This window comes from Neomonachus schauinslandi, chromosome 6, assembly GCF_002201575.2.
Source record: "Neomonachus schauinslandi chromosome 6, ASM220157v2, whole genome shotgun sequence".
Taxonomy (NCBI): Eukaryota; Metazoa; Chordata; class Mammalia; order Carnivora; family Phocidae; genus Neomonachus; species Neomonachus schauinslandi.
Genome location: NC_058408.1, coordinates 23,756,043 through 23,774,739, shown reverse-complemented (window position 1 = coordinate 23,774,739; position 18,697 = coordinate 23,756,043). Strand labels below are relative to the sequence as shown.

The following is an 18,697-nucleotide window of genomic DNA, read 5'->3' as shown; positions in this document are numbered from 1 at the left end:
CACTTCTTCCTCTGAAAGGGTGGGCCACTAAGAGGGGCATTCCGACGGCTAAGGCCATGCAACCTGGAAGCCCACAGCGCTACTAATAGCAACAGTAATTTAATTGACACTGCTAGTACATGGTCCTCCATGCGTTTCGATGTGCTTTCCCAGCCATCATCTAAATGTTTCTATTCAGCGGCCTAAAGTGGCCCCTTCATTCTTATCCAGAATCCGGGAAACACCTTCCTTTCTTTCAGACTGTGAGAAAAAAAGAAAAAAAAAAAGGGGCTTTCCTGAGGCTGCGAACGGGGATTCCCTCTCCACATTCGTGCACTTTCCACCCCGCTTACCCGAGCTGAAGGCGAGCACAGCGAAGGCGCGTGGGGCACCTGGGAACACTCCCGACACTCTGTGGCCCCCGCCTCCGGGAGAAGGGTCTGGAGGCCGGGAATCCGCTAATTAGGCTCGCCCCCATTGGTTGTCCCCAAGGCACCTCCATGCCGTCATGGTGTTATGCTAATGAGGGGGAGTCTCATTGGCTCGGCCCCCGGCGGCAGCTGCGAAGGCTCTGGCGGGGAGAGCCGGGTTGGCCGCAGCTGGGACCAAACCCACGGTCCCCCCTCGCGCCCGCTCCGGGCTGTGCCGCGTGCACGCCCGCGCGGGGACCCGCTGCCGGGATTGCCCTCGGAGGAGGCTCCTCGCCCTGCCTTTTAGAAAAGTGCCTCCCCAGCGCGCGGCGCGCACGCCCCTTCCCCTCTTTCTAGGTACCGCGCGTGTTCGTTTTTTTTTTTCCGCGAAGTAACTTTTGCATTCCCGCCTCCCCCGAGTCCTGGGGACCAGAGGCGGTGCCGAGCCTGGGGGCGGTTCTTCGGCAGCGTAGATTCTTGTCAGAGCCAGACTTTTGCTCCTGGGCTCGGTTTGCATCATCCCCATCACACCCTCTGGAGAGAGGAGCCAGCCCCCTTTCAGCCTCAGCTTCCGGCACGGAGCCGACCCCTCCCCCTCCCAGGCCCCTTCCCCTTCCCCGTCCCTCTGTGGCCCCCCGCATCTTGTTAGTCCTCTCCCTCCACTCCGCAGAATTTTCTTTCTCTCTCCCTTCTCTCCTCCATTCGTCGTTTTATGTTTCCCACTCTTTGAGGAAGGATGGTTGATTTGGAGAGCGAAGTGCCCCCTCTGCCTCCCAGGTACAGGTTTCGGGATTTGCTGCTAGGGGACCAAGGATGGCAAAACGACGACAGGTGAGTGGTGCGGTGCAGTCTCGATCTGGCAGCACAGCTGAAAATGAGACAGAGATGGGGAGGCTGAAGGGGGAAAAGGGGAGAAGAAAAAGGGAGCCTGAGACTGGGGGAGGGAGTGAGAGGGACTCTTTGACTTGTCTCTCCATTTTGACTGTATAGTGCAATTGCCATAGACAAGGAGCTCTTCCTTTTCATTTTCTTATCCTTGCAAGGCATTTATTGCATTTATTGGGTACTTAACTCTTTTGTCTATCTGCGCTTTCCTAGGGTGTGTATAAGGCTGCTACGAGAGGTACAATACATCCGAATAGCACGCAGTGTCGGTGGCATATAATTTTCATTTTTTCCCTTTAGGTGTTCCTCAAATTTGAAAATGTGTCCAAGTTGATTGAAAAAGCACATAAGAAACTTAAAATCTCTTGCACCTATTTACTTCTTGTCACTGTTGTCTTGTTAAGGTGTTCACCTGCTACTGGGAATTTTATTATGCTCTTTAAACATTTGGAGTTATAGATAGACAATTGGTTTAAATATGTAACAGGTAGTTAGGGAAAATGACCTTATCAACTGAAAATACTCACTTTGAACCGGTAACTGTGACTGTGATTAGTAATGGTGTTTGTATAGCATGACCCAACCTTTTTGCAGTTAATATATTTTTAACCTAACTAGTATATATGTCACAAGATTAAAACTAAGTTTCAAAACTAGAATGCTTATCACTAGCAAAATATTGCTCATGTGTTTTATCTATAGTATCACTGCTTTGCCTAGTCGAACTTCGGAAATTCCTCCGGCTATCTGATTCATTATCTAAAAGGCACATTATATGTTTCACTGAATTTAGTATTTTCTGGAATAGTCATTTCATGTATCACATGCCATATATTTTTGTTTTTAAATGATCTATGTATACTAACTAGGCTCTTAACTCAATTGAAATATTTCCTTTAAGTTCAGTTTGGTATTAATGTTCTATTTTAATTACATAAAAGATCCATATTGGTCCTATTCAAAAATCTCATCCCCATTCAGCTCTGGGCAATACTCTCCTTCTCTTCCTCACCATTTCAGCTCCAATACCAACTCCTGTGTCTACACACAGAGTATTTTATCTTGGGCATCAATTTTGGACTTCTTCTTTGGTCTCGTATTAGTAATGTAAAGGGGTATGGTTGTTTCTCAGAGGATAATGTTTCAATGCAAACTCTTTTTTAAGGCAGAACACATATATTTGTTAAGAATTAAAAGAACAAATGCCAGTTTACCAGTATGCTTGGAAAAGAAGGTGTTCTGGGTGACTGAAGATAAAGAAATGAATATTTAAACAATTGCAAAGCTAGTTGACATTTAGATAAACTGTATTAGCCTGGTTAAATGGCTTATCAAATGCACCATCATGATTATAGGGATGGAATCTATATTTATTACTTCAGCACCTTAGGATCATTATGTAGAATAGGAATCCTCACTCTAGAAAATGTGAGATGGACTGAATTCACAGAGGATATATTTTGGACTTGGTGGTGATAATATTGTTTGTTTTTTAATATTGTATCCAAGATGTTAATTGTTCTTGAGGTTCCCTTCATTTTTCTAAGGATGCTGCAGTATATTTCAGTAATTAGGAATTTTGGTTAGTTGAATACTACCCAAGTAAGTCACTGCTATATTAAAAAAAGTTTTACACATTTAGTTAAAATATCTATTATAATAAAAGTTTATGCTAGCCCAAGTCTAACTTAAAATCTAGGCCATATTTACTATTAAAATGAGGTATTAAACATTAAAAAAATTGTTCATCCATTTGACCAATTTTGTGGCTTCATGAGAACTTAATATTTAGTTTTAGTTCCATTTGTTGTCCTTCTTTGAAGACAAGATCCTTGGGTTAATAGTGATTCAGCCTTCAGTCCTTTGCTTATTTTCTCACTAGCTGAGTCTTTTTGGGCAAGTCATTTGACCATTATGAAATTCAATAATCTTATTTCTGTAAGGTACAAAACTAACACTTAGTTGGCACTAAGCACTGGTTAATCTAATATGTTAACTACGTTAATGGTTTGTGTGTGTGTGTGTGTAAGGGTTTATGTGTGTATGTGTGTGTATTTTAGGAACTAGGGAACTAAGTTTCTGGGAAATTAAATGCTTATCCTGATAATATATCTTATAAGTGCACAGATGACACTTGGGTTCTGTTCTTTGTGACTCAGATTCCTCAAGAAGCTCCTAAGTTCTTTCCATTTAATTTGTTTGAATTTGTAAGAATAATTTTGCAGCATCTAGCACACTTTAGGTGCTCATTAAAATGATGGTTCCCTTCTTCATTTCTGATTAGCAGTTTTCAGTTCGTTTTTAATTTTTTCTTCAGAATTCTAAATTAATATGTAGTAAATAAAGTCATCTCTTTTGTCTTTATTGTGCTCACAAATTCCTCTTTGCAACTGAGCCTGAGTAGCCTTCTTATTCGATTCAGTTATCATGGATTCAATTCCTATGGAGCTGAAGAGAAAGCATTCTTTCATAGAAGAATAGGTAGATGGTTTATACCGACAGATACATTTAGTCCTTTGTCTGTATCCTCTAGGCTATTTTCTATAAATATTCTCTGCCTGAAGTTTTTGTTTTTTGTTTTGTCACCTCCCCCACCTTCCCACTGCCCCAGTCTCAGGGGATCCCCAGGTCTTGGAGAGCAAGCCAAAAGTGCCACCGAGTAAATGAGTAGATAAGGAATTGTTAGATAAATACCTTAGCTTTCTAACTCCTTGGTTGGGATAATTCTGAAACATGTTGCCCACAGTTGTAATTGGTTTGATTTTACAAGCTTTATTGGCTTTCTCCCACCCTCCCCCTACTGGTATTTTCTGGGATCAGTTCCCAAATAAACTACTTATGCTCCAATCCTTAGTCACAAGGTATGCTTCTGGGGGAATCTGAACCAAGATTGGGTATCTTCTCCATTTAGAGTCACATCCTAGAAATGATGGAGGAATCAGCTGATGGGAAAGTAGACACTTTCTACCTTGCTCTTCATGTTAAGAATTTTAAATTCAGGGACGCCTCGGTGGCTCAGTTGGTTAAGCATCTGCCTTCGGCTCAGGTCATGATCCCAATATCCTGGGATCAAGTCCCACATTGGGCTCTTTGCTCATTGGAGAGCCTGCTTCTCCCTCTTCCCCTCCCCCACTAGTGCTCTCTCTCTCTCTCTCTCTCTCTCTCTCACTGACAAATAAATAGAATCTTTAATAAAATAAAATAAAATAAAAAAATAATTTTAAATTAAATCTTAATAGGGCATAATTGACTGGCGTGTGAAAATGAGTAAAGCATATGATAGATGTGTGAAGGAGTGTGGTGAAAGAGAGAATTTTGGTCTCTACACCATAGATTTTCTGTGAACTAACCTTGGATAGTTCACTTAAATTTATACTGTATCACCTTTTAGTAGGGAAACACACGTGCTTAAGTGCATATGTAATGTACATGTGACACATGTATGTATAGACTTTGTGTGTATGTGTATGTGTCCATGCCATCTTTACATAATTCCCTCTCCCTGATTTGCATTCTGATAACCTTTTCTGAGTGGCACATAAAGGAACAGAGTTAGACATAGCATTGCAGAGAACTGCACATTTAGCACATGAATAACATTAGTTCTCTGAGGCCATGAAATAACTGAGAGTTGCTAAATGAGAACACTGCTAATGCCTAGAGATGTCTGTTGCACATATGACTCACATTTATTTCTTTGGCATCCTGAGTAAAACACAAAAATCTAATTCAAGTGGCTCATGAAATATTTCTTAATGGTCATTTATCCATTCAGCTAATATTTGACTACATGCTGCATCTCAGGGCCTTATTAAGTTAGGTCTTAAGAAGAATATAAGGAGGAATGTGAAGCAGTGCTTGGTCAGGAGGTGCTCACAGATAAGATTAGAGATAAGCTCCCCTCCTGAATATTGACAGTATTGTTGATGATGTTTTTGCAGAATTTCAATTTTAAGACTGTCAAGAAGATCATACACCCTTTGTAGATAGGATAGTCAGTATTACTTGAAAATAAAGTAGCTGAACTCTCTATATTAGGGATGGCTCAAAGTATTCTATATATTTTGAATCTAATATTTAGGATACTTAGTATCTTCACAGTTACTTCACGATTAAAACTAATATGACTAGAGACTAAATTTAACTGGTTTATATGGAAGCCATTCCGTAATATGTAGAATTGTTGCAGCGTTCACATCTATTATTTTGTTTTAATATTTCTGTGACTCATGAAACAATAAAGATTTAGGATGTTCTCTTGCAGTTAAGTGTTGGTAAATTTCAAATTTTAAATACCTTAAAACAGTTAGAACAAGCCTTTCTCATCTTCATCATGACTTAGTAGTTTTAAAGTTTGGAACACAATGCACTTGATGTGGATAAATTGTCATGACTGTTGATAACTTCCTGTTAGTGGACAATTCTCAATTGCAGTCATACAGGAGTAGGGCTTTTATTTAGTTAACACCATTCAGTTTTCAAATATCCGGTCAGTTGTTTCAACTGCAGTAATTTTAAGTGTTATCTTTCATATTTTATAGGTGGCATTTAAAAGTAAAAAAAACAAAATAAAAAAATAAAAGTAATGTAAGCAAGTCAAGTAATGCACTGTAGTAATTAAAAACATAAAAGGATTTGAAGAAAGAGTACAATTCAATGAATTAATAGTTTAAGAGGTATTTATAAAATGGTGAAAATGTTTGGATAGCTTTTGGAATATGTGTAATTTTAGATATCATACAATGCAAATATATTAATTTATATAATAAAGTTAAATTGGAAGAATGGGTTTGAAATGGCACATTTATATAATCTACCGATTTTATCTCCCTTAATAAAATTATATATTATTTTGAAAAGTAGCCATTTGATGTAAAGTACTTATTCTAAACTTGTAAGTTCAGGTTGTTAAATATACTTTTAAAATATTTTGTGTTAGTAAAAAGAATCAAATATTATTTTTACTGTTTAATTATATAGTGGAATCAACTTTGCATATGCAATATCTATAAAAATGATCTAAGCATTTATTGTTAAGAGAATCTAGATAATGCTGTATTTCTTAGCACTGTTTATTATATTAAGGGAAAGCTCCGTGAATAAGGAAATAAAAAAATTACCTAGTACTGAAGTAGGTAATGGTGAAAAAAATGACTTTAGATACATACAGTGTAATACATAAAATGCAGATAAATATACATTTTTAATAATTTTTGTTTATCAATAGTTATAAGAGTTCAGACATTAATATTTCATATAAAAATGTGGTTGATTTCTTCCTTTTGACCTGATCTTAGAATTGAAATGTGGCTTTTCAGATTACATAGAATTTATTTATTTATTTATTATTTACTTCCTTATCCACTTTCTGTATATGCTTATGTGTTAGTAATACCTCTTCTGTGAGTATTACATTTGTAACTTTTCGGACTACTTTTACATATAGTCAGTCTTTTTTTTTTTTTTTAAAGGTTTTATTTATTTATTTGACAGAGAGAGAGAGAGAGCACAAGTAGGCAGAGAGGCAGGCAGAGGGAGAGGGAGAAGCAGGCTCTCCACTGAGCAGGGAGCCCAACATGGGGCTCTATCTGAGGTCTCCGGGATCACGACCTGAGCCGAAGGCAGCCGCTCAACCGACTGAGCCACCCAGGCGCCCCCTTACATATAGTCCTTCTTGAATAAGGAAGGTTGGAATGTAGAAATTTCATTTTCTGCCTAAGTTGTGATACATTTTAAGGAGATTAAACTTTTTTTTTTGAAGAGAGGGAGGGGTACTGGGACAGAGGGAAAGGGAGAGGGAGAATCTTACGCAGGCATGGAGCCTCATGTGGGGCTCAGTCTTAAGACCCTGAGATCATGACCTGAGCTGAAATCAAGAGTCAGATGCTTAACTGACTGACCCACCCAGGTGCCCCAAGGAGATTAAACTTTCTACTAAATAGTTTCTCCGTGTGGCAGCTTCAAGTTAGTCTTGAATATGGGTGCAAAAACGTACTTATTTATGGATGACGAAGAAAATGATTTCAGCTAACTTGTTTTATCAAAATTATTAACACACTTTTCCCTTTCTCTGTTAGTAACGTAACTCAACTTCTGCAAAAATACATTTGAAAGGTAGTATAGGAAATAATACAAATGAAGGCTAAATACTTAGAGCTTTCATCTTCATTATTAGCACAAAATAAAAATTAAACTAACAATATATTTAGTCATAATGTGTACCTGTAGCTTAGGCCATGCTTTTATTTTCTTTCTTTCTTTTTTTTTTTTTTTTAAAGATTTTATTTATTTATTCATGAGAGACAGAGAGAGAGAGAGGCAGAGGGAGAAGCAGGCTCCCAAGGAGCAGAGAGCCCGATGCGGGACTCGATCCCAGGACCCTGGGATCATGACCTGAGCCGAAGGCAGACGCCTAACCATCTGAGCCACCCAGGCGCCCCATGCTTTTATTTTCTTATTATTAATAGTGGATGTGGTATTTTTATTGGCTTTTCCAAATCATGTTCTTGTTTATTAAGATGTTTTACAGTTCATAAATTGCTTTGTCATTAGTGGATCATCTGTTTTTATCTGCATATTTATGTACTGCCAATGTTGTTTTATGCACCATCCTTATCTAATTTATCGAGATAAATGAAGCAAAAAGGGGCACCTGGGTGGCTCAGTTGTTAAGCGTCTGCCTTTGGCTCAGGTCATGATCCCAGGGTCCTGGGATCGAGCCCCACATCCAGCTCCCTGCTCTGCGGGAAGCCTGCTTCTTCCTCTCCCCCACCCCCGCTTGTGTTCCTGCTCTCACTCTCTCTCTCTCTCTCTGTCAGATAAATAAATAAAATCTTTAAAAAAAAAATGAAGCAAAAAGAAATACTTTATCAGTGAAATCTAACCAGTTGCTTTATATATTTATACTATTTATAGTTTGAAATTAAGTTAAGTTAGTTTGACCTCTTGTGAGCAATATTTATTTATTTTTTAAAGTTTATTTATTTAAGTAATCTCTATACCTGACATGGGGCTCAAACTCATGACCCCCAGATCAAGAGTTTCATGCTCTTCCCACTGACCCATCCAGGCACCCCATGTAAGCTATTTAATACATTCGATCAAGATGTTTTAAACTATTGCTTTTATGAGTTTTAAATTGCTAATTAAAATTAATCAAAGTAGTAATGATCCAGAAAGACCATTACTTTTAGTTTTTGACAGTCCTTGACTCAATACGGGTTTTTATTCTTATTTTTAAAAATATTTTATTTAGTTATTTTGAGAGAGAGAGAGAGAAAGAGTGCACAAGCAGGGGAAGTGGCAGGCAGAGGGAGAGGGAGAAGCAGGCTCCCCGCTGAGCAGGGAGCCCATTGAGGGACTCGATCCCAGGACCCTGGCATCATGACCTGAGCCGAAGGCAGATGCTTAACCGACTGAGCCACCCAGGCACCCCTATTTTATTTCTTTAATGGATCATGAAAAACATAATTCCTTTCAGAAGATCTGGATCATCAAATAGCAATAAAATTGCAATATAAGAGAAAGTCACTTGGAGCACAGAGTGAGAAGACAAGGTGCATCTAGAGCACTGATAACATCTCATCCTCAGTACAAATTCAGAAGTGGTTGTGTGGATTGTAGAAAGTGAGATGTAAGTGAATGTACTGCCCAGGTAGAGTAGATATGGATAAGCAGGGCCAGAAATACCTGATTTACATATATCTCTTACAGCAGAGTGACCATGTGCTTGCTTGCAGCAGATAAATAAAAACCCTGGCTCCGTGAAGGCAAAGAAAGTGCTGTGAAAATGGCATTGGGTTCTTTGCATCTGATCATCTGGAAGCATAAGAGTAGATTAGAAATTTCTGACCTTGATTCCTCAGTAACTAGATATAACTATAACAAGCAGACTCTTTTTTTTTTTAAAAGATTTTATTTATTTATTTATTAGAGAGCAAGCGAGAGAGAAACAGCATGAGAGGGGAGAGGGTCAGTGGGAGAAGCAGGCTCCCCGCTGAGCCGGGAGCCCGATGTGGGACTCGATCCCAGGACTCCAGGATCATGACCTGAGCCGAAGGCAGTCGCTTAACCAACTGAGCCACCCAGGCGCCCGAACAAGCAGACTCTTAAAGAGAATCTAAGATGTAGTGTAATTTCAAGGGAAAAAAATAAATCATTTATGTAAACTAATTCAGTGCACCAGTGATATTAGATTTATTTGTCTCCTTTGCCTGGGAAGTAGAGATGGGTTTGGAGCTGGGGATGAATCAGAGGCTGTAAAAGCCCTGGTTGCCTGAAAGGAATAGGGGGGTAATGCTCCTGGGTATGGGGGAAAGAGGATCCTCAAAAGAGGGGGACTGAGGACAGTGAGATTGCTTTCCACAATTTTCTCTTGGATCGATCATATTTATCTTTATCTTTCTCTGACAAATAGAAGCAGTAAAGGTAAACAGAAACAGAAAGCCTGACTGTCAAGCCTGGCTGGTCTGTAGGGGACTGTGGCTGGCAGCAAGTCCCTCACTCTTTGACCCTTTCCTGTTTCCAGTTTTCACTGGGCTTCTCTTTGGAACTGTGCTTTGGTACTCTGCACTCCTGCAATTATGGCATGGCTTTAAAGAGTGAACATCATGCCCTCTGTGTATGCATTCCTTGAACTCAGAGCTGTATTACTTCCAGTTTTCACAGTATGTAAATATGTAAGAAATGGATTTTGCATACAGAGCCAAAAAACAGTGAATCTAAGAAATAAAGGACTGCTTGTTCTTGGCTTACTTGCACTGGACTTTGTACAGAATCATAAAGATGAATTATTATTACAGGGGCATACTTAGCCCATCTTGTAAATCACTGTGTGAATAGGGATAAAAGAGGATTAACACATTTCAACCTCATTTGACTCCCTGTGGGAAAACTTGTAGATTGTCCACATATTGCAAACAACCAGTTATTAACAACAAGGACCAGATGTGTGTTTAATAATGGACAGCCTGCTGTCTCGGGCCTGTCAAAAACTGAAATACCACTCGATCCCCTAGGAATCAGATAGGGTGATCAGTAAGCTTCCTAAGTACCAGTGAGGAGTATGACTCTAGCCACCGCCATAATATGTGGTGATGATTTTGGCAAATTATAAATGGAAGCTTTCAGAATTTTGTTTCTTTTTCTTGCGTATCTCTCCACAAGGCAGGGAACATTTATCAAGATCTGAATGTATGCCATGCATTGTTCTAAGCGTGTTACATGTATTATTTCATTTAATTTTCACACCAGCTCTGAGGAGTTGTTATCTTCCCCTTTTTATAATGAATTATCTGAGCTACAGAAATACATAGCTTGTTCCAAGTTACATAATCACAAGAGATGGAACCCGAATCTAATTATAATGCCCATCAACTATGTTTATAATGTAAACAAATGTGATTTAATGCTACTACGTAACAGGACAAAATGTAAACAAATGTAAATGCTTTTAAAGGTAGAAAAAAATCATGTAGCATCTATATCTCTCTGGGCCCATATTACAATAATTAATTCAAAAGAAAAGCTGTGGAATTTTCAAAGTTGGTAATATTTTCTGTGAGAAAAAGGGTTTTTTTTCTTTAAATATAAAGCATTGTTCTTTTTTTTTTTTTTTTTTTTTTAAATTTTTTTTATTTATTCATGAGAGACAGAGAGAGAGAGAGAGAGGCAGAGGAAGAAGCAGGCTCCCAAGGAGCAGGGAGCCCGATGCGGGACTCGATCCCAGGACCCTGAGATCATGACCTGAGCTGAAGGCAGACGCCCAACCATCTGAGCCACCCAGGCGCCCTAAAGCATTGTTCTTTTGACAGTCTGGAGAGAGTGGATTAAAATAGGAAATTAGTAAAACAACTAAAACAGATTTTATTTGTTTGTTTAAACAAAACCAGAATGTAAATGAATCAAAAAGGCATCATATAAGATCATATAATTAACTTACCAATACTCTTAAAGTATTCGCTTAGGAAGCTTTGTCTAAGGTCATCCATTTCCCATAGTCTTTGCTACTTTAGTTAATCTATAATTATCTTTCTTTAGATATGGCTAGGTGTTTTGTTTGTTTATGTTCTTTGGTAGAACTTTGGAGTTTCCTACTTACACTTCTACTCTGTAAGGTATTTGTATCTGGGTGAAATTAATTTTTCTCAACCACTCTACTGGTGATAATGAAAACTCTCTTGTAGAGATGCTATGAGGTTTAAATGGGGTAATGTGAAATTATTGACTGTGAGCTTAACACTTAGCCCTACCTATTAGTTTCAGCTATTCCAAAGAAAATTTGCAGTGGTTCATATAAATACATGCAATAGCTTAAAATAAATAGAAAATACAGCAGAGAGAAAAGATAATAAGGGGAAAAATCCAAATCAGGTGTAGAGTTGGAACACAATGTGAATTCTGTGAGTTCCTATATAGTTCCTGGAGACGGGCAACAAAATTAGCCAGAGCACAGAAGACATGATCAGTTGCATAAGATGAGAAATAAACTAGTAATTCAGGAGAAATACAGCTTTCCTTGATGTTCAGATTGAAAAGACATCGCTCCCGTGGATCTTCGGTTACTGTATAGTATCCTCATTCACTCTCCTATCATAAAAGAATAGCAAGTTTCATAAGACTTTTGTAACATCCTCCCTGCCAGGTACTGATATAACTAGAAAGAATTATTCACTTGAAGGAGATTTTCAGGATACTTATAAATATATTTCAGTTATATTTTGTAGGACAAAAAAGGGAACACTTGAGATTACTGATGGATTATGAGCCTTTCATGTATCTTCTTTAAAAACTTTTTTTAATAGTCTGTTCTACTCAAAGCAATCTATAGATTCAGTGCACTCCCTATCAAAATACCAATAGTGTTTTTCACAGAACTAGAACCAATAATCCTAAAATTTAAATGAAACCACAAAAGACCTCGCATAACCAAAGCTAGAGGTATCACAATCCCAGATTTCAAGACATACTACAAAGCTATAGTAATCAAAACAGTATGATACTGTCACAAAAATAGACACATAGATCAATGGAATAGGATAGAAGGCCCAGAAATAAACCCACATGTATGTGGTCAGTTAATCTACTACGGAGGAGGCAAAGATACACAACAGGGAAAAGACAGTCTCTTCAATAAGTGTTGGGAAAACCAGACAGCTACATGCAAAAGAATGAAACTGGGCCACTGTCTTACACCATACACAATAATAAACTAAAAATGGATGGAAGACCTAAATGTAAGACCTTGAAACCATAAAACCCCTAAAAAATAAGGCAGTAATCACTTAGACATTGGCCTTAGCAACATTTTTCTGAATATGTCTCCTAAGGCAAGGGAAAAATAAAAAGCAAAAATAGACTACATCAGACTGAAAAGCTTTTGCACAGCGAAGGAAACCATCAACAAGATGAAGTAGGCAGCCTACTGAACAAGAGAAGATATTTGCAAGTGGTATATCCAATAAGGAGTTGATATCCAAAATATATAAAGAACTCATATAAGTCAATACCAAAGAAACCGAAATAATCCAATTAAAAATGGGCAGAGGACCTGAATAGACATTTTTTCCAAAGAAAACATGCAGATGACCAACAGACACATGAAAAGATAGTCAACGTCACTCATCATCGGGGAAATGCAAATCAAAACCACAATGAGATATCACCTCACATCAGTCAGAATGAATAGTATCAAAATGACAAGAAATAAATGTTGGCGAGGATATGGAGAAAGGGAAACCCTCGAGCACTGTTGGTGGGAATGTAAATTGGGGTAGCCACTGTATTAAACAGTATGGAGGTTCCTCAAAAAATTAGAAATACTTTATAATCCAGTAATTCCACTACTGGATATTTGCCCAAAGAAAAATGAAACACTAATTGGAAAAGATATATGCACCCCTATGTTTATTGCAGCATCATTTACAGTAGCCAAGATACAGAAGCAACCTAAGTGTCCATCAGTAGATAAATGGATAAAGATTTACATACACACCACACCCACCCACCCATACACACACACACACTCACAAAGACTCACAAACTGTAATATTACTTAGTCATAAAAAAGAATGAAATCTTGCCATTTGTGACAACATGAATGGACCTAGAGGGTATTATGCTAAGTGAAATACGTCAGACAAAGACAAATACCATATGATTTCACTTATACGTGGCATCTAAAAAACAAAACGAATGAAAAAACAAAAACAGAAACAGACTCATAATAACAGAGGGCAACCTGGTTTTTGCTTCAGGGGGTTGGGTGGGCAGGTGAAATAAGTGAAGGGGATCAGGAGGTATAAACTTCCAGTTATAAAATTATATCACAGGGATGAAAAGTAGAGCATACGGAATATAGTCAAAAATAATAGTGTTGTATGGTGATAGATGGTAACTACACTTACAATGAACATTGCATAACATATAAAATTGATGAATCACTGTGTTGTACACCTGAAACTAATATGACATTGTACATCAACTAAATTTCATTTAAAAGATTCACATAAAGGAAATGGGGAGAGCATCAAAACCAAACTTGGCCTATTTCATGATAGTTTTAAAAACATGAATGCATTCACAAAACTAAATTTAGTTAACTAAAAAAACTCCCAAAACTTAAAATATATAAATGGCTTTGATTAATAATTAAGAAAAGCAAAGAGTTATATTCTTCATTGCACACCTGAGGTATAAACATTGTCAGTAGAGGTTAGAGTGGGTGTTGCTTATGGAGAGTGTACAAATATTCTAACCAAAACACGAGACTGAATTGTGGTCATTCTCACCTCCTCACATTGGATTAATTCATTTATTTTCTTTTTGCACAATGGCTAAAGTAAATATCATAGAATTTAACATTCCACTAAGACTTTGTGAGTATCCTGAATTTATTTATGTAGCTCTATATATTTCTATATACATACATAGAGATTTATGTTAAGGACATAATTATATAGCAGACTTCTGGTTGCTGAGTAATTGATAAAAGTAACCCCGAACTACAATATTTTTCAACATATCTCTCACCACTAATGTCACTGTAGTCTCCCTGATTTCTCCATTTCAAAACTTTGCAGTGGTTTTGTCCTATTTTTTAGCTTGCTTCCTAAGTTCTTGATCTCCATGTATTCTTTTTTGATAGGATTTCACTCCTTTTATTTAAATGAATAGAACACTTAACAGCATGCTTCATGGTTCCAAGTCTGTTCTATGCACCCCACCTCTAATAATCTCCCATCGCCAACTCAATCTTCATTTAATTCTTGCAACTTCATCATAATCTTCTTGAACTTGATTTTAACATGTATTCATGTTTTAAAACCTACGCTATGTTGCTAATGCTTATTATATGAAATTTAAGCCACCGAGTTCAGTATTCAATGATCTTCATTAACTGATTCCTTGATTAATTCTTCCTAAACAGTTTTTTGAAATTTAATCACTGTAGTTATTCACAGAAATCACCCCTCACCTCACATGCTAATAGGTACTGCTCTTTGCTTGTATCATCCCATGAATTTAGGTTGTCTTGCATCTCTTCCTGTCCATGTCATCCCCTTTTTTCATGAGTGGACCCCTAGCTAGACACAGAGCCAGAGTTACTAAAGACATTTTCCAAATCAGGCTATTTAATATAGTTTACTTATTTTTACGTTGTTTTGCAATTACTCTCATGTTATTTTATGTATAACATGTAACCTTCTAGGGAAAAAGCCATGTCTTCAATTCATTTTGGATTCTCTTATTTATTTAACAGAAGCGGTTTACACAAAGACTTCCAGAGTTTCAGTTCTGTAATATAAGGAAGGTCCTTTTTTTTAATCTATTTTTTTAAGTTATTATGTTATGTTAATCACCATACATTACATCATTAGTTTTTGATGTAGTGTTCCATGATTCATTGTTTGTGCATAACACCCAGTGCTCCATGCAGAACGTGCCCTCTTTAATACCCATCCTCAGGCTAACCCATCCTCCCAACCCCCTCCCCTCTAGAACCCTCAGTTTGTTTCTCAGAGTCCATAGTCTCTCATGGTTTGTCTCCCCCTCCGATTTCCCCCCCTTCATTCTTCCCCTCCTGCTATCTTCTTCTTCTTCTTTTTTTTTTTAACATATAATGTATTATTTGTTTCAGAGGTACAGATCTGTGATTCAACAATCTTGCACAATTCAAAGCACTCACCATGTCTATCACCCTCCCCTCCCCAATGTCTATCACCCAGCCGCCCCATCTCCCACCCTGCACCACCACTTTTAAAGGAAAAAAAGGTTACAGCTGTGAATATACATGTGCACTATTTATACACATATATACCTTATTATAGTAAAAATAGAGGTCATTTAAATTTGAGATTATTTTTCCTCATGGAAAACAGCTTTTTTTAAAGCTCATTCTAAAACCAGGTATGATAGTTTAAATCATTTGACTTGAAATGCCTTTCCCACATCTAGTTTGATATTCACGAGGAGCTTTCCTTTGGAAATGGCGAAGCAGAATGTGCTTCAGTCCATAATTCATACGGTGACAGTTCAAATGACTGTTAAAGTGAATTCTGAAATTTGCACTGGGAGCAGCTCAGTGAAAGCCATCAATCTGCTTGACGGCCAGTGGTGTCATCATCCAAGGGGCTCATGCAGGTGTGAAAGATCAACTTCATCTCATGCTCACTAAGGTAGTGGTAGCCGTACTTCCATAATTGGAGTGAACAGAGGAGGGTTGTTTTTTTGTCTTAAATCTTGTAAAATATCTTTTCTTATTGAAGAAGAGTGCTGAGACTAGTTTACTGTGTGTTTAATTTTGCAATGTTAATATGACTAGAATGATTTTCTTGAGGGATAAAAACCTATGTGAAATGTATCAGTCATAGTTATCTAAACATGTTCCGAGTCTTTGAGTAGAAGGCACATTATTCTAAAATATGTATATTCCTATTATTATTCTCACATTATTCTAAAACATATATATTCCTATTATTATTCTGTTTCCTAAGTCAGATCATTACCTGTTTGTAATAGTGGAATGACCACTTTTGATTCAACTTCATTCCATTTCAGTACTCCACTTCAGTACTAGAAAGAAGCTTGTCATGTATCTCTTTATACTTGCAGCTTTACTACCACATGGAAGGTAGGAGAAAGACAAATTCTAATCACTTATGGAATTATACAATTAAATGTTTGCTTAAAAAAAGACTAATTAAAATGTTCATTATAAAATTGTTCTGACTTGCTGATTCTATTCCCCCTGCAACATGTTCCAAGTAATGTCTCCTTTTAGTAAACTCACATGATGAAGTAAGGGGAAGCTCCTCTGTGCATCCCAAATTGTGTTCTAATTGAACTTACTCTGCTACCATTGAGGTGTGATGATGTATGAGAAGCACTTGAATGATGTGATCCCACACTCAAACTATCCTTGAGCTTGTGTTGTGTTGGAGAGATAAGCCATATAAGGTAACTACTATGTAAGTTAGAACATGGTACAAGGGACGGTACTATGGGAGTATTGGAAAAGCTTCTTGGAGAGTTCTAGGGAGAAAGTAAATTTTATATATTAAGATTCGTTTATTGGAAATAAAGTAGTAATGACTAATGGATCTTCCATAGGGCATATTCTAGGAAAACGCCCAATAAGCAGACTAAATTGGAAACAATATAGGACAATGAGGATTAATAATGGATATTAATAGTTTTAGGGGAAGACTGTAGGAGTCTTATATTGGCAAGTGAAAGAGTTTGATTTTTTTTTTTTTGTAGACTGGGGAATTGTTGAAAGGTTTTGAATAAGGAACTGGCATGGTCAAAATTGTAGTTTCAGTGGAATTACTCTTTTGGAACTATGTGGAAGGGTTTGGAAGAAAAAAAGTGGGGGAGAGTAAGCTACTTTAGTAGGCTAAAAGAGGTAGAACAGGGAGATGAAGATGGCAAAGAAAATACAATAGAAAACTTTGGAAGTATCATCAACAAACTTGAGAATGGATTAGTATGAAGGATATCCATGTTTTGAAATGAGAGGAAATATGAAAAAATTGCTTGCCATGTTCATTCAATGCAGCTTGATATTCTTTATTTGGATTATAAATTCTAGGAGGCAATACTTCTTGTATGTAGTATCTAATTATGCCTTACAAAATGTCCAAGAAATGTGCAATTTAGTATGCTCACTTCCATTGATCAAATGTAATTCAATCCAACAAACAATAGTTAAGGCCTGACCATGAGTTGTGTTATGTGCTAATATCTCTGAAAAGAAAGAATCAGATATTCCCAGCCTTTCACTTAGAAAGGGAAGAAAGACAATTAAACAAGTAGTTATTATATAGCATACTATATAAAAATGATATAAGTATGAACAAATTATGAAACTACCACAGAGGAAAACAATTATGTGATGGTATTGTTTACCATAATATGTACACATAAAAACTACTATATTATATTTTGACCTTTTAAAATTTATTGTTTTTGTATTCTTCATAACATGAGTGGAAAGGTAAAGCAATCCCATGTGCACTTTATAGGTGGAAACTCAACTACAAAGAACTTAAATGCCTTTCACAAATAGCAGAAATTCTCTATTGATTCTTTTAGTTGCAAATTATAGAAAAGCACTCTAAGATAACCTCAATAATTAATACACTCAACAAAACAAGAATTCTGGAACCAGAGTAGTTGCAGGGTTTACTTTAGAGCCCAGGATATTTCCATTTTCCCCTTGGCATCCCTTGACAGGTATTATTTATCTTATCTCTGACACTGGTCTCCCTTGGTCCCTGAATGGCTATTCTAGTTCCAGGTTTGGCATACAATGACAAAGTCCAGAAGTGAAGAAAAGCGTTATCCTGTCCTTGTCTTATGCCCTCATTTAAAGTGAAAAAATTCTTGCCAGAGGCATCCCAACAGATTTACTCTCATGTGCTATTGAATAGAATTGGTTTTGTGCCATGCTCAAATGAAACCATGATAAGGGTAACAAGACCACAGTGGGTAGCTTACAACAGTTTCATTCAACCTCTGGGACTGGAGACGAACTCAGCCTCCTTGAAATAACTTTGCCACTTTGAGATATATGAACAAGATCAGATTTGTTTTTGGAAGAAGTCTGTGTGTGCGTGCGTGCACGTGTGTGTGTGTATGTGTATGTTGGTGGGTAGGTGAGGAGGGATGCAGATTGGGCAAAAGGTGATGGCTATCATGAGATAGGGAACTCATAGTTCCAATTCCAAGTATAATTTTAACTTAAAGTGTACTTTTTAAACCATTTGATTGTTTTCCTTCACTTCTGAGCAGCTCTCAAAGGAAATTATAATTTTGGCAGGTATCCTAAGTCCCTTGATAAGCAGAATGGCTCAACATGTGAGTGTTCTTAAATTCCCGTATGGAAATCATAATGTTAATAAACACTACATCAGCTTGTAACT

General features: G+C 37.3%; 1 protein-coding gene across 3 annotated transcripts in view; it reads left to right on the top strand.

Moving 5' to 3' along the window:
• The first annotated feature begins 762 nt into the window (after positions 1-762).
• KCNT2 (potassium sodium-activated channel subfamily T member 2) overlaps positions 763-18,697 on the top strand; it is a 377,441-nt gene continuing 359,506 nt past the window's right edge. For all 3 annotated transcript variants that reach the window (XM_021686661.1, XM_021686660.1, XM_021686659.1), the window contains exon 1: positions 763-1,220. In XM_021686661.1, coding sequence (XP_021542336.1) covers positions 1,126-1,220 — 95 coding nt within the window. In that variant the 5' untranslated portion in view covers positions 763-1,125. The remainder of the gene's footprint in view (positions 1,221-18,697) is intronic.